The sequence below is a fragment of the Olea europaea genome, chromosome 9 (assembly GCF_002742605.1).
Source record: "Olea europaea var. sylvestris chromosome 9, O_europaea_v1, whole genome shotgun sequence".
In the NCBI taxonomy this organism is placed as follows: domain Eukaryota; kingdom Viridiplantae; phylum Streptophyta; class Magnoliopsida; order Lamiales; family Oleaceae; genus Olea; species Olea europaea.
The window spans coordinates 9,212,500-9,226,604 of NC_036245.1; the positions used below are offsets into that span (position 1 = coordinate 9,212,500).

A 14,105-nucleotide genomic window follows, 5' to 3' on the forward strand; every position below is an offset into this window, starting at 1 on the left:
GAATGTCGACAACCTAGATATTTATTACATATAACTGGCCATAGTCCTAGGTTTTTTCTTTAGATTACTTAGTTTTCATTCTGTTGGGCTTGCATGCTCTTAGGCAGTTTATAGTTCGAGCTTGCATGCCCATAGGTAGTTTATTTTCCAAGCTTGTATACCTTCAAACAATTTTTGTTTTCATTAGTTCAGGCCTAGGTGCCATTGTGATATAGGAGTTTGATTTTATGACAAAACTTGCCCTAACACATCAATTTAGCATAATGCTATGTCCCGCGCATGTAGCTAAAACATCAATTTAACGTAAGATCGTGTCTTGTACATGCATCTAATACATTTACTTAGCATAAGGCCATAGACAAGCACGTAGCAGTCCTTGGCCGTATGGCCCGACCTTGATATCTCACAATATAGAGGTATACCAAGTTCTAGCTCAAGTAGTTCTAAATCGTTCCAAATATCCCGTGCCTGACCTGTTAGAGCCTAAAAATATTATAGCTTTTACAAGAGCTTAAGCTACTAGTCAAAATAAAGATTAAGTAGAATCTTTTATTACAATCATGAATTTAAATATATCAAATACACTAGAATTGAGCATTATTCCTTGTGGGATGATAACTCTTTCATCACAATTATTACTTGTATAACGAACCCGTACGTTTATGGAATTTTGACGAACAATAGCATCAATCGTCAATTCACATTAGTCAATTCATTTGTAGTTTATAGTATATACATCACATTGCAAATTAGCTCGATTGTGTATGAGATAGTTTAGTTTCACTTCCTATTAATATCTTGGACGATGAAGAGTGTCCTGAAAGAAAACAGTATTAAATTCTAATTAAAATAGTAATTTACTAGTTTATTTAATATATTGGAAAAGATCGGTGTCCCAGTGTACTGGAAATGAAAGAATTCCCAATTTTCGAATGAGAGGTGTTGTATGTACAAATATAGACACTTTACAAACCACACACAGATCATTTTTGGCACTATTTTATTCCACATGGGAGTGGGTCCCATGTGAGACTTTTGTCAAAACATTTCTGTACAATTAGAATTATTGTTTTTGAATAAATGGAATCTGTGACATCAATAGTCAAACAAGAAAGCAAAATAAACCAAGTGAGAAAACTGAATGGACCAAGTGCAATTTTTTATTTTATTTTATTTTTAAAAAAATAATTGTTCTATAAAAATTGGTATATGATTTATGCATGTCCAACTGTGTCTTCAAAAATAATTGTTCTATAAAAATTGGTATATGATTTATGCATGTCCAACTGTGTCCTTAATTTGACTTGTAAATTTGGCAAACATGCTTGTGGTACTTTTCTTTTTTTTGGAAACAAAGGTCTCTTGATACTTAACCTTAAATTGATTGAGTTGAAGATTAAATGGCAATAAATGCATTTTTACATGTGACTTAGATAAGATGGAAAATAGAGACAATTACGTTTTACTAAAATTGATATTTAGATAAGTCTTTAATTAATAAATATTTTCAGAATGATTCATAGTTTTATACTTTTTTAGATTATTTCTTTGATAACATTTATTTGAAAGAAACATGTTTCATATGATTTATACAATGTTTTTGTTCTGTTGTAAATATAAGCTAGATGGATGGGTTAAAATTTTATTTCTTTTTCTAAAAATTGTCACATGGGCATAGCTATCAAATTCGATTTGATAGTCGATTTCGACAAATCAGTGATTCAATCGATATTTCATTGGTTCAACCATTAGTCAATGCAAGATCATAATTTTAATAAAAAATATTTTTTAAAACAAAAGGATAATATGTAAAATTTTGATGTTATATATATATATGATAATGTCATTGGTTTTGATGTTCGATGCAAGGAGCAAGGGTTCGAATCTCTTCCATATATATATATATATATATATATGATCACGTCATTGATTTTGATGTTTGATGCAAGGAGCAAGGGTTCGAATCTCTTCCATATATATATATATATATATATATGATCACGTCATTGATTTTGATGTTTGATGCAAGGAGCAAGGGTTCGAATCTCTTCCAATGCAAATATTGTATAAGATATTACTCTGGACCAACGTGAACCGGTCTTGTCTTCTCTTAACCGGTTAGAATTGATCGATCTGAGCGATTCTTGATCTCTTCTTTTGTGGATGGACCAATTGATGTCACTCGGAATGAAACACTGTCTGATTAGCCTATTCTCGGAACAATTCGATTCATTTTAAATAATTATAGGCATATGGGTAACAATATTATTAAATAGCTATGTATATGAGTAAGAATTTTATCAAAAACAAAGAAATGATGGAGGGGGGTAGAACAAGATCTTACCAAGAGGAAACAAAACGGCTTGAGATGAATTAGTAATCACATGAACTTAATTAAAATGCGAAGTCAATTATGGTTCAATACAACATACCTGACAATATCAAGACGGCTTGAAGCCTTAAAAAGAAAAGGAGCCACAATATATTATGGAAAGTAAATTGATGGGAAAATATATGATTAAAAATAAAGAAATTTTTTGATTTACGTGTAACATTATTTTGACGAAGAATGTGTAATTGAAAATAAGTACTATAGAAAAAATAGTAAAAAAGAATGAAAAAATAAAAAGAGACTCAAACGGGGAATAAAATAACAGTCTTGATTCATATCTAGCCACCATTTGGTATTTGAACTAGTGTTCTATAATTGGTACAAAATCATAGCAATCACATTAGAGAGATGTCAAGTCATTAATAAACTGTTCTGTCAAATATCAACGATGTGATCAAAATGATATATTAAAATTTTATATTATTAATAATTTTTTTTGCCTTCGTGGAGATATATAGAACATAATTTAAAAGAGTTTTGCTAGACGGATAGTGTTCAGGGCATCGATAGGATAGGGCGAGCGGAAGGCAAAAAGAAGTGTCAACAATTATATTTTATAATAATCTTATCCAGTTGGACCAAATATAATATCGACGAACAACGTAAGAAATAATCATATAGAAAATACAATCGCAAGAAAAAGAAGTAAGAGATAATCCAAAATCAGCATCATCCGTTGGCGTCAATAAAGAAAACTTTGAAGAATTTCAAAACCAATCTGCTGCTTCAAAGGCACCATTTGCAGAAACCCAAAAAGCTTGTTTGCTTGCGTGAAGCCAAGATAAAGATCAAAATCAAGATTCGGGCTTCAAGCTTCAAGCAATAAACACATAATCAGTGTTTTTGTGTGTACAAATTTCAAACTTAACGGTTTATGAGCTCACTATATAACTGCCACTGCCTCATCTTTCTCTTCATCATCATCTTCTCTCTGTAAATTCTCTCTCACAGTGAAAATTATTGAGTGATCACTTACAGGTAAAATATTGATTTCTTCTTCTTCTTCATTTTTTTTATATGTTCTATATGTATTATAAATTCTGACGATCAAAAGTTGATTCTTGAATAATTATCATTCTGTATTCTGTTAAAATTCCTTTTCTGGGTCTCCTGTAATCTTGCACACCCATCTCCGTTTCTTAACAAGCACTTGAAAATTATATTGTACTTTTCATCTTTATATAAATATGACTGCATATTTGTATTGTTGCATATATCTTATCTTTTTGCTGTGTTTGACTTCAAAATTTAGTAAAAGAATCTCCGTGAACAATTGTAAAATGTATATTCTGTTTTTAATTTTTCTGGGTTTTTTCTTATTTCTCATTTTCAACAATATTTAGCCATCTGATCAGTTATCGCTATAAGTGGGTCAAAATGTGGATCACACCTATAACTAATTGTAATGATTGAATTTACAGCTTCACCTAAATTGGGGTAATATATATACACTTCAAAATGTTGTGCCTGCGTCATTTATGCCTTCATGGAATTTGACTTCACAATGTGCAATTAACTTTTTCCCTACAAACCAAAATCTGAACGGATAGTGTGTTTATGTCCATGAATTTTTTATTTTGAGTGATGCTATAATCTGAGTGCAATAGTAGGTAATTCATTTTTAGCTTTGGAAAGCTACTTAAGAAGACAGAACCCCAAGGGAAATCATGAATCTTTTCATAGGTACTTACCTTGTTCCTGGCTCGATATGAAAGACCAGCTCTACAACTTTTAGTGCCATATCTTCCAAAACCAAGTGAAAATCTTATCATAGAACAAAGTAATGTGAATTTGTTAAACTGCTCCACTAAATCATATTTGCTTTATTAATGTTGTACTGCCGTAGATGTTGGACCTGGTCACTCTAACCCTCACTCTATTTATAGTTTTATACACGTTTCTTATTGTTCTATCTCTTAATGAAACTCACCATTGGAGAACTGTTTGAGTAAAAGTTATTTCGCGGCATGGCCCATAAAGAAAAGAACTGAAAGAGAAGAATGGAATTGTGAATGAAGTATAAATTGTTGTTCTTGTTTTGATGCAAAACTGTCTGGTAACAGTTGTCTAGGTTGGTTCTATTGATATAGTTCTTGAATTCATTATGTGGTTTTGTATCTTTATGTAAGACGAGGTTGTTGTAACAGGAAGTTTTTCTGTTTACACTTTAATACTTTTCTTCTGTTAACTGATTTACATTTTTCTTCTCTGGATATATATAATAAGATAGCTGAAAGTATATTTAACAGTGCTTAAATAGGCTGCAAAAGCGTTGGACGCATATAGGAAGAAATGGGTTCCAATAGTGCCATATACAGCATCCTTTTTTTCTTCTTCATCGTGTTGAATGCTGTTTGTCAATCTTCTGCAACTGAAATTGAAGAAAGCCAGACAGCACTGCTTTTCGTTAATTCCTCCGAAACGTCAGCAAAGAAAATACCCGAGACCTTGTTTGGCATATTTTTCGAGGTGAGTTAATTGGTTCATAGATACTGTCCATGTGCATCGTTAAATTCTGTAAAGTTTAAGTTATATTATTATGAGTAAAAGTGTTTATAATTTTTACATTTTTTATGTATGAAAAACATGAAAGTTTATTATATGAGGGTATTGGAGATAGACGGTCTTAGGTTATCCGGGTTTACGGTAATTTATTTTCAGAATGAAATCTGTCCTTAGACGTCAAACAGGTTTTAATGTTGATAGCACCTATGTTAGCTGTTGAATAATGAGCATGGAGGCTAATATTCTTTGAAATATCTGCAGGAGATTAACCATGCTGGAGCTGGAGGATTGTGGGCCGAGCTTGTCAGTAATCGAGGTCAGCCAGAATTTCCTTGAGCTGTTCTTAGAGAAAGAAAACAGTAAATGAATCCAAATAGTCATAATAATTTCTTACATGGTTTTTGTTATCAAAATTTGAAATGTAGCATTTGCATCTTCTTTTGTTTATTTGAATAGGAGGGAATAAATGTTATGTTGTTAGCAATATGGGGTTCACGAACTCGTGCTTGTGTTTAATATCCCCTGGTACTATTTTGATAGTTTGTACAGCCTGCCCATGTGTTTTATGGTAATTGTTTACTTAGCATCCTATGTTCAAGTGGAAAACGCATTCCTCTGCCCCATTAGATGGTTGACAAAATCAGAGAAATTTTGCAGTTTCTCTTTCTTTTGAAGTAATTTTTAATCTGGTTCTCCCTTTTTGTGTTCTTAGTCATTTTCCAGCAGCTCCCTCATGTTTCTTTTTCTTTTCTTTTTCCTTTTCCCCTATTTCAATGTAGAAGCACCCGGATTTTGCAAGAATCTTATCTGTAAATTGAACTTTCGTATGTGCAATTGCTTCAAAGCTTGAAGTGGTCAATAGGCATTTTAGGATGTATTCCTCCTCTTCTTACCTGCAAATGATCTTTTGTATAGTATTTGCAAAATGCCACTGTACAATACTTACTAGCCTTCTAGTGTTAATTCACAGATAAAAAACAGTTAATGTTTCTTTTGCTTTGTTTCCTCTCATCCTACATTTTGCAGGGCGGGACATGATCAGTTAAATATCAGTGGCATTTTTTGAAATTCTTGATTTTTTGAGACGAAAAACCTGTCCATTAGATAGTTTGAAACAGATTATGTCACTTGCTTTTGTTATGGATACCGACAATTAGAAGTCTCGTGCAATTTTAATTTCAGGTTTTGAAGCTGGGGGTCCCAATACACCTTCAAACATCGATCCCTGGTCTATTATCGGGGATGAATCATCTTTAATTGTATCAACAGAACGTGCATCGTGCTTTCCTCGAAATAAAATTGCTCTGCGAATGGAGGTGCTCTGTGATAATGAAGGCACAAGTATCTGTCCAGCTGGAGGAGTTGGTATATATAACCCTGGTTTCTGGGGCATGGTAAGAGTCAACACCTTTTAAAAATTTCAAAAGGAAAGGAAGGTGTCTTTTGTGAATGATCAAAATGCATTATATTTAAATTATACTTTCTACTTCCCCCGAGAGCCAGATGGATCAGTATTATGCATAATTCTGTTTTTTGACCAAGGATTCTTGTAAGATCTGTTTTTTTGTCTTCCATAGCTTAAAAACCTTAATGTTATTCATCTTATCTACTTAAGCAAATAAAAGTCAAAATCTTATTTTTTTTCTCAATATTTTACATTCAAATTAAATTATGATGGTTTCAAGTAGCACCTCAAATCTTCTTGTAGCATAAGCTCTAAAAGAGTAGGACCTCAACTTGTTATGCATAACTGGATGTTATGCAGTCTTTTTTTTTTTTTTTTGTTTCCTATTTGTAAAATCATCTTTTCATTTTTACTTCATAAAATTATTGTATTAAAAACAACAAATGCTTGAAGTTTCAAATGTATGGCATCTTGGAGTGATGTTTTAGAACTTGGTGGTCTTCATTATTTTCATAGGTCACATTCATTTTGATGAACCCATGAATTTGGTAATTTTCCACTTTTAAAAGGATTAAAGAAATAGAAGTTTTACTTTCCTAATCGTACAGGATATATTAGGTGCACAAGACAAACTTTGAACCAATTTTTAACTTGTATTATTCTTTGAAACTATTGCTTCCAATCTACCTTGCCGAACATGCCAATATGTTTTTGGCCTACATGGGCCCCAACTTACCGATTCACTAAACTCATGATCGAATTTCCTTGAAGAAGTGAGAAATTTTGATCCATTACTTGTGTGTCTTTTGATATGTATGCAATCATCTGATCATACCCAGCGGGACCTCCATTTGGTTGTCTGTCTGATACTGTTAGCCCAGTCCTTATGTTTGGTCACAAGCTGAGTTTTTCTAACTAGTCATGAAGTTAGTTTGATTTATAAGTTTTTCTGATTAAACACGCTATTGAATATCACTCCATTAATTTGACCAGTCTTCAGTGGATTTTATACTGCTAATTTCTTATTAGTATGCCAACTGGAACCTGAATCTGTTTTCTCTTGCAGAATATTGAAAAAGGGAAAACCTATAAATTGGTGCTCTATGTTCGTTCAGAAGGATCAATTGATTTGTCTGTGTCCTTGACGGGTTCAAATGGATTGCAGACATTGGCTACTGCTAACTTTAAGTCAGTATTGGTGATTCATTACTGACCCTTGGTAGCGTGTTTGCTAACGTATACTAGATAGTGGTACCCAATATTAAAAAAGAAAAGGAAATTGAAATGTTGTCTATTATACTATTAGTACAATTTAATACTGCGTACCACCAAACATGCACTAAATGTTTTTTGACCTAGGTTACTTCTTGAATGTATAAGAGTAAATGTCGTTGCAGAGATTCTCATGTTTTGAACTGGACAAAAATGGAGGTATTGTTGCATGCACAAGGAGCTGATGCAAAATCAAGACTTCAGCTCACCACGACCAAGAAAGGTGTTATTTGGTTTGATCAAGTATCATTGATGCCTACAGATACTTACAAGGTGAGCTTTTACTCAGACGTTAACTTTTAATCACTTAAGCAGGGGTGGAGCCAAGAGAGTAGAGTTGTGGGGGCAAATTTCACAAAATTTTAATTGTCGGGGCAAAATTGAAAATTATAACACTTTTTTTTTGGAAATCTTGTGTAAAATCTTGGATTTCAGATTTAGTATAGGGCAGCGGACCCCACTGCCCCCACTATAGATCCACCCATGCACTTAAGAGAGTGTGAAGTACTTTAGGATTGCTCTCTAGCTTCCTGAATAATAGGGTGCAACTACCTTGATGCTCCCAATGACAATAGAATGAAAAAATGTTTTAGATTCGACCAAGTTCCCTGTTACTCTGCCAAAAAATAAAAAGAAAATCTCAAAATATAAAGATTGAGCATTTGTTGTTATTCACTATACCTTCTATATTGCCACCGTGAGATTGATATCTCTTATATAATATAAGCTCCTTATTACTATCTCTTGGCTTAGGGACACGGTTTTCGCAATGATCTTTTTGAAATGACGAAAGATTTGAGACCGGCATTTATCAGATTTCCAGGTAGTCTTAATATTTCATTTCTTTTCCAATTTTCTTCTTTCAATTTTTTGTTATTCTTTTATACGAGATAATAGTTATAGTCTTCTTTGGGATTCTTCATATCTATATACCTCATGTTCGTTAGGGCCTTGTAATTTATAATTGTTGTGTAGCAGTATCACTTTCTTGCTATCCGTGTTGTAGGTGGTTGTTTTGTCGAAGGTGAATGGTTAAGAAATGCATTTCGTTGGAAAGAAACTGTTGGACCATGGGAAGAGAGGCCTGGGCATTTTGGTGATGTTTGGCATTACTGGACCGATGATGGTCTTGGTCATTTTGAGTTTCTCCAGGTAAAATTATGTTGGATCTATTTTTTCTTTTTCTAAAAACTCTTCAATTATCATCTTCTTCATTATTTTACTCTTTCAATTTCACCTTTTCTGCAGCTTGCTGAGGACTTGGATGCAGCACCAGTATGGGTTTTCAACAACGGTACTCTTTAGACTATATATGTAATGGTGATAAATAAAGCATGTTTAGCTAAGGTTATAATGTTAAATATAAGTAAGTTTAAAAATAAATGTTTTTTAATGGTCAAAGTTGAAAATAAGTAAGTTGCTTATTTTGATAGTAAGTTAAGAGTTTCTTAAAACAAAGTATCTTTTTTTCCCTAAAAATAAGAAAAGTAGTAAGTTATCCGAATGTGTTTGGAGACTACACATAACTTTTTCTTAAGCTTAGCTACTTTTTCCCTTATTCTGTTTTCTTCGTGTCCAATAATTCTCAGGGGTCAGTCACAACGATCAAGTTGACACTTCCAGCGTCTTACCTTTTGTACAAGTAGGTCGCTCAGTTTCGGTTTATATGTTCATGACCATCTAATTCTTAAGACTTCATGCCTGATTTGTAGCTTTGAAATAGCTTCACAGTGAGTGGTATCATAAAAAATAGTCTATGTTGTAATGTATTTCACTTCTTGAAAATCAACTGCAGGAAATTCTCGATGGTATTGAGTTTGCTAGAGGCGATCCTCAATCAAAATGGGGTTCTCTTCGAGCTTCAATGGGACACCCAGAACCTTTTGATTTGAAATATGTTGCAGTTGGGAATGAGGATTGCGGGAAGAAAAATTATATTGGTAACTGTGCTTTACATTTCTAATCGTTTCTTTTTTCCTTTTCTTTTCTAGCCTATAATGGTCAAAATTAACCAGCATGTAATTATGAAACAAAACATTCTCGATGTTATATTTCACGCAAAAAGGTTATTTCCTTTCTCAACCACAGATAAAGAAGTTTCAATGCCATCCTGATGAGGATTAATGCTAAAGGTTTTCTGAGCTGGATATATAAATTATTTTTCACACGCTGAAACACAAATCACATGTTCACTCAACTTTAGATCTTTTGTTTGCCTTCAACTGATGATTTTTTATTTTTATTTTTAACCAATATGATCTAACTTAAAATTCTTAGACAATTGGTTGATTAAATTTACACCACATATTGGCATCATCTAGCTCAACCATCTTACTATCAAAACTCTAGTTATTTTGTCGATATGTTTTCCTATTTTTTTATTATTCAGGGAACTACCTCAAGTTCTACAATGCTATAAAAAATGCATATCCGGACATCAAAATAATCTCAAACTGTGATGGTTCTTCTAAACCATTGGATCACCCTGCTGATATGTATGATTATCATGTAAGAACTTCATTGGTCTTTCATCCATTTACAATAAATTTCATTATTTGATAATGCGGAAACTACTCACCCATGCATGGTTTCATTCCTAGATTTATACTGGTGCAAATAATATGTTTTCCTCGGCAAGAAAGTTCGACCAAGTCTCGCGCAATGGTCCGAAGGTTTGAAATGGTTCACTTGGTTAATATATTGGTTATGTACAAGTGGATACTTTGGTTGACGTAATTTGGTGGATAGGCTTTTGTCAGTGAATATGCTGTGAATGGAGATGATGCTGGCAAAGGCAGTCTTTTAGCAGCTCTTGCAGAAGCTGGATTCGTTATTGGCCTTGAAAGAAACTGGTAATATAACCAATTTCAAGAAACTTTCATGCTTCAAAATTTGCAATAAATGTTTCTTTGTGAAAATGCTTATGTTCCCTACTCAGTTTACTCGTGGGAAATTTTTGCTTCTGCTATGATATTTTAATTCTAACGAAGATTTATGTTTGCTCCAATGCAGTGATGCCATTGAAATGGCAAGTTACGCACCTTTATTTGTTAATAACAATGACAGAACGTATGTTTAATTTCTTCCTTCTCAATACCATCTTTTTCATTTCCAACTGCATTTTTATGAATTTCTAAGAGAAAATTTTCTCGGATTCAGGTGGAGCCCAGACGCAATTGTCTTCGACTCAGCGCAGATGTATGGAACTCCTAGCTATTGGATGCAGCATTTTTTCAGGGAGTCGAATGGTGCAACTCTTCTAAGTTCAACTCTTCAAGCTAACTCTTCAAGTTCTCTAATTGCTTCCGCTATCGTTTGGAAAAATTCAGAGGATAGCAAGAAATACATTAGAATAAAGGTTTGTGTACTTTCCAATTAGAGGTCATCTTGTGAAAGTAGAATTAGTAAAAATTTCTCATACTCATTTTCATCCATTGTAATCTTTAACCAGTCTCTGCATAATTCTCAAATTTCTCTCTTTATAAACTCGGAAAATGTGTTCTCCAGGTTGTGAATTTCGGAAGCAACAACGTGACTCTCAAAATATTTATTGATGGACTGGAGCTGAACTCGGTCCCATCCCTTGGATTGACAAAGACTGAATTAACATCTAGTAATCTGAAGGATGAAAATTCCTTCCAGGCACCCAAGAAGGTATATTTGAACCACCTTGCTAACATATATACAATTAATTCATCATAAAGGTATCTTAATATGTTTGGCAAAGCTTTTATTAGATTAATCTTTAGGTCCTACAGACTATAGAATGTGTTGATAAAAATAGAGTTTAATCAGCTTATAAGCTATGCCAAGCAATCACTAAACAGTCCATCTCCTGGTCTCTCTCTCTTTTGCCCTTTGTTGCATCTGTGTATTGCGCTAACTAAGAAGCTTGTCTTAGAGCGCGTAAACTTGTGTAAAATCACAATTTATTTAAGTTTTTCATCATGCGAATATCCAAAAATATGTTCTTTCTTCCTCAAAAGTCAAAAGCAATTCGTTGGTTTTTTTTTTTTCCTCGCGCCCCATAAATCCTGAAGTTCCGTCTTCTTGGTTATATGCAGGTGACGCCGGTTAAAACTTCAATGGAGGAGGCTGGTGGGAAAAAGGACATCGTGCTTTCTCCACATTCGTTTACTTCATTTGACTTTTTATCGAAATCAAACTATATCCAGATTGTAGGATCTGATAATGCTGATAAATATTCTCCATATTAAGTATAAAGATCGAATGAGGAATGAATATTAGTAATAAAGATTGTTTAATGTTAATGATATATGTATTGTCTATGTTAAATTCAAAATTGAGTTAGATTTAATCGAATGAGTAATGAGTTTGTTTCTTTAAGGGTTTTGGTGCAAGCCTCACTGCCAAGAGGTCAAGAAAATTTGGCCAAATTTATTGTATTTATTTCTGAGATAATTAGAGGTTATTGAACAAAGTAAGAGACAAAAATGGAGACAGCTCTCAATTTCCATTCATAAGGGCAGATGTGTGGTTAACATCAATGTTTTAAAAAGGGTAAGGCGTGGAATCGAAGTTTCAAGCATTACGAGTTTAAGTAGTTTAGACGAGGTTTAGGCGTAAAAAAACGTTTTCTTATTTATAAAATTATTTTAAATTTATAATCATTTTAAAAATTATTTAATAATTAAAATAATACACATCTAAAATTATAAAATACAATATTTACTTAATAACTCCTACTATTAGTCAATTATACAATTTTCAAATTTTCGATATGTAAAAATTAGAATAATTTTCATAGTTTCAATTTTCAACTAGACAAGTTCTACTTAATAGATTTATTAGAATTTCATACATGCTTTTGGAGTTTCTAATAATATAAGTCTCAAGATCAAAGTTACATAATATTGATAACACCAAAACTTAAATCTTATTTAACTATTTAGATAAAATCATTTTTAACTTTTGTACAGATAAAATCTTTTAAAATTTTTGAAATTAGAGTCAAATGAAAGTTTTTTTTATATAAAATAATAAGTTAAAGTCAAATAAAAGACTTTTTAAAAAATATAAAAAAAAAAAAAAACTAATAAAGCACGTCAAATACAGTTGGTTTAGAAATTGGGGGAAAAAATGCGTATCAGCGCGAAGCGAAGCGTTTTGCTCGAGTTGCAAGTTTTTTAGAGCACTGGTTAACATTCATTATTATATTTTATTTAAATTGGGTATTAAACATAAATTAAAATTTCAATATAGTCATTGAACTTAAATCATATGATACAATGCCATCATTTTACTACGAGTCCATCAGTTTTATTGATGGAAAACTGACATAACGGTTTAGTTGGCAAATAACTAGACAATCAAGTTAGTCTTTTTGGATAAATTTCTCGAGGGTCCCAACCTTTTCTAATTGTGATATTTATGTCTTCAATCAACTATTTGTTGCATCATGTCTCAACTTTTTAAATTTATAGTACTCATGTCCTAAGCTAACGAAAAATGTTATTTTAGCCAATAAATGATGCACTTATGAGATCTCACGCAAAAAAGGTAGAATTATTAGAAGAAGAAAAAAAACCCTTTAATACATAACATTTTAACGAATGATTTTAACTTTGATTTAAAGATTTAGATTGAATAAAATTACTTATTGTTCATCGAAACCTATCTCGTAACTTTTGATGCTATTCACATGACCATTTAAAGTTAAAGTATATATCTTTTATTACAACATGGGTGCTATAGTGTTGATGGCTTGGGTGGAACCAGCACCCAACGAGCCCTTATGGCCATTCGTGCTCACCTAGATTTTTGAATCCACCCCTTCTTGACGGGTCGTAGGATGAGAGTGCAACAAATTGTTGGAAAAAAAATTGAGTTATGGGCCGACTTTGGCACGAGTTTTGAGTGGGACCCGATTGTTCAATTTGGAAGATGAAAACTGATTTGTGTTCTCCTTCGTGAGTATATCGAAATCATATACTTACTTGTCAAAGATGATGCTCGGGTGAATGAGAAATTGAGGCTCAAAGTGTGCCACTCAAAAGAAAGTTTATGTGGGAAAAATGAATTGTCCCACATAGAAAAAAGATGAGAAGTTATGGGCCAACTTTGGCACGAGTTTTGAGTGGGACCCGATTGTTCAATTTGGAAGATGAAAACTGATTTGTGTTCTCCTTCGTGAGTATATCGAAATCATATACTTACTTGTCAAAGATGATGCTCGGGTGAATGAGAAATTGAGGCTCAAAGTGTGCCACTCAAAAGAAAGTTTATGTGGGAAAAATGAATTGTCCCACATAGAAAAAAGATGAGAAGCTCCAAAGGTCATTACTATTAATAGTACTCTAGCCTATAAATAGTGGCTCATTTTCTTCATTTCAATACACCAAAGCAAAAGCTTTCAAATTTAAAATACACGAGAAATTCATTTGCATAGAGTTCTGTCTTTTCTGCATTTCTCTCTTGGTGGTGGTGTAGTACAGGCACTAGTTCAGTTCGTCGGAGTGGTTTCTGCGGTGCTCGGAAGCTACTGGTTTTACTGTTGTATTCTGGGAAACG

The 14,105-nt window shown here is 32.9% G+C and overlaps 1 protein-coding gene across 3 annotated transcripts; it reads left to right on the forward strand.

Annotated features, from left to right (window-relative positions):
• The first annotated feature begins 2,997 nt into the window (after positions 1 to 2,997).
• Positions 2,998 to 11,892, forward strand: LOC111399588 (alpha-L-arabinofuranosidase 1-like). 3 transcript variants are annotated; one of them, XM_023026989.1, is made up of 18 exons: positions 2,998 to 3,370; positions 4,619 to 4,861; positions 5,159 to 5,213; positions 6,080 to 6,291; positions 7,369 to 7,490; positions 7,700 to 7,847; positions 8,328 to 8,397; positions 8,581 to 8,726; positions 8,823 to 8,868; positions 9,164 to 9,216; positions 9,370 to 9,514; positions 9,964 to 10,082; positions 10,175 to 10,246; positions 10,323 to 10,426; positions 10,587 to 10,643; positions 10,734 to 10,932; positions 11,082 to 11,228; positions 11,639 to 11,892. In XM_023026989.1, the coding sequence occupies exons 2-18, from the start codon at positions 4,685 to 4,687 to the stop codon at positions 11,789 to 11,791; spliced, it is 2,025 nt and encodes a 674-aa protein (XP_022882757.1). In that variant the 5' UTR covers positions 2,998 to 3,370; positions 4,619 to 4,684; the 3' UTR covers positions 11,792 to 11,892. The 3 variants fall into 3 exon arrangements, with proteins under 3 accessions (XP_022882757.1, XP_022882756.1, XP_022882758.1); XM_023026988.1 differs by having other exon boundaries at positions 4,642 to 4,861; XM_023026990.1 differs by having other exon boundaries at positions 4,653 to 4,861.
• Positions 11,893 to 14,105: the final 2,213 nt, after the last annotated feature.

Bases quoted from the DNA above. Each gene is read 5' to 3' on its own strand.
- LOC111399588 (XM_023026989.1), top strand. From the start codon at position 4,685: ATGGGTTCCAATAGTGCCATATACAGCATCCTTTTTTTCTTCTTCATC. The intron at 6,292-7,368 runs GTAAGAGTCAAC...TTTCTCTTGCAG, and splicing joins ACCCTGGTTTCTGGGGCATG to AATATTGAAAAAGGGAAAAC. The intron at 9,217-9,369 runs GTAGGTCGCTCA...AATCAACTGCAG, and splicing joins GCGTCTTACCTTTTGTACAA to GAAATTCTCGATGGTATTGA.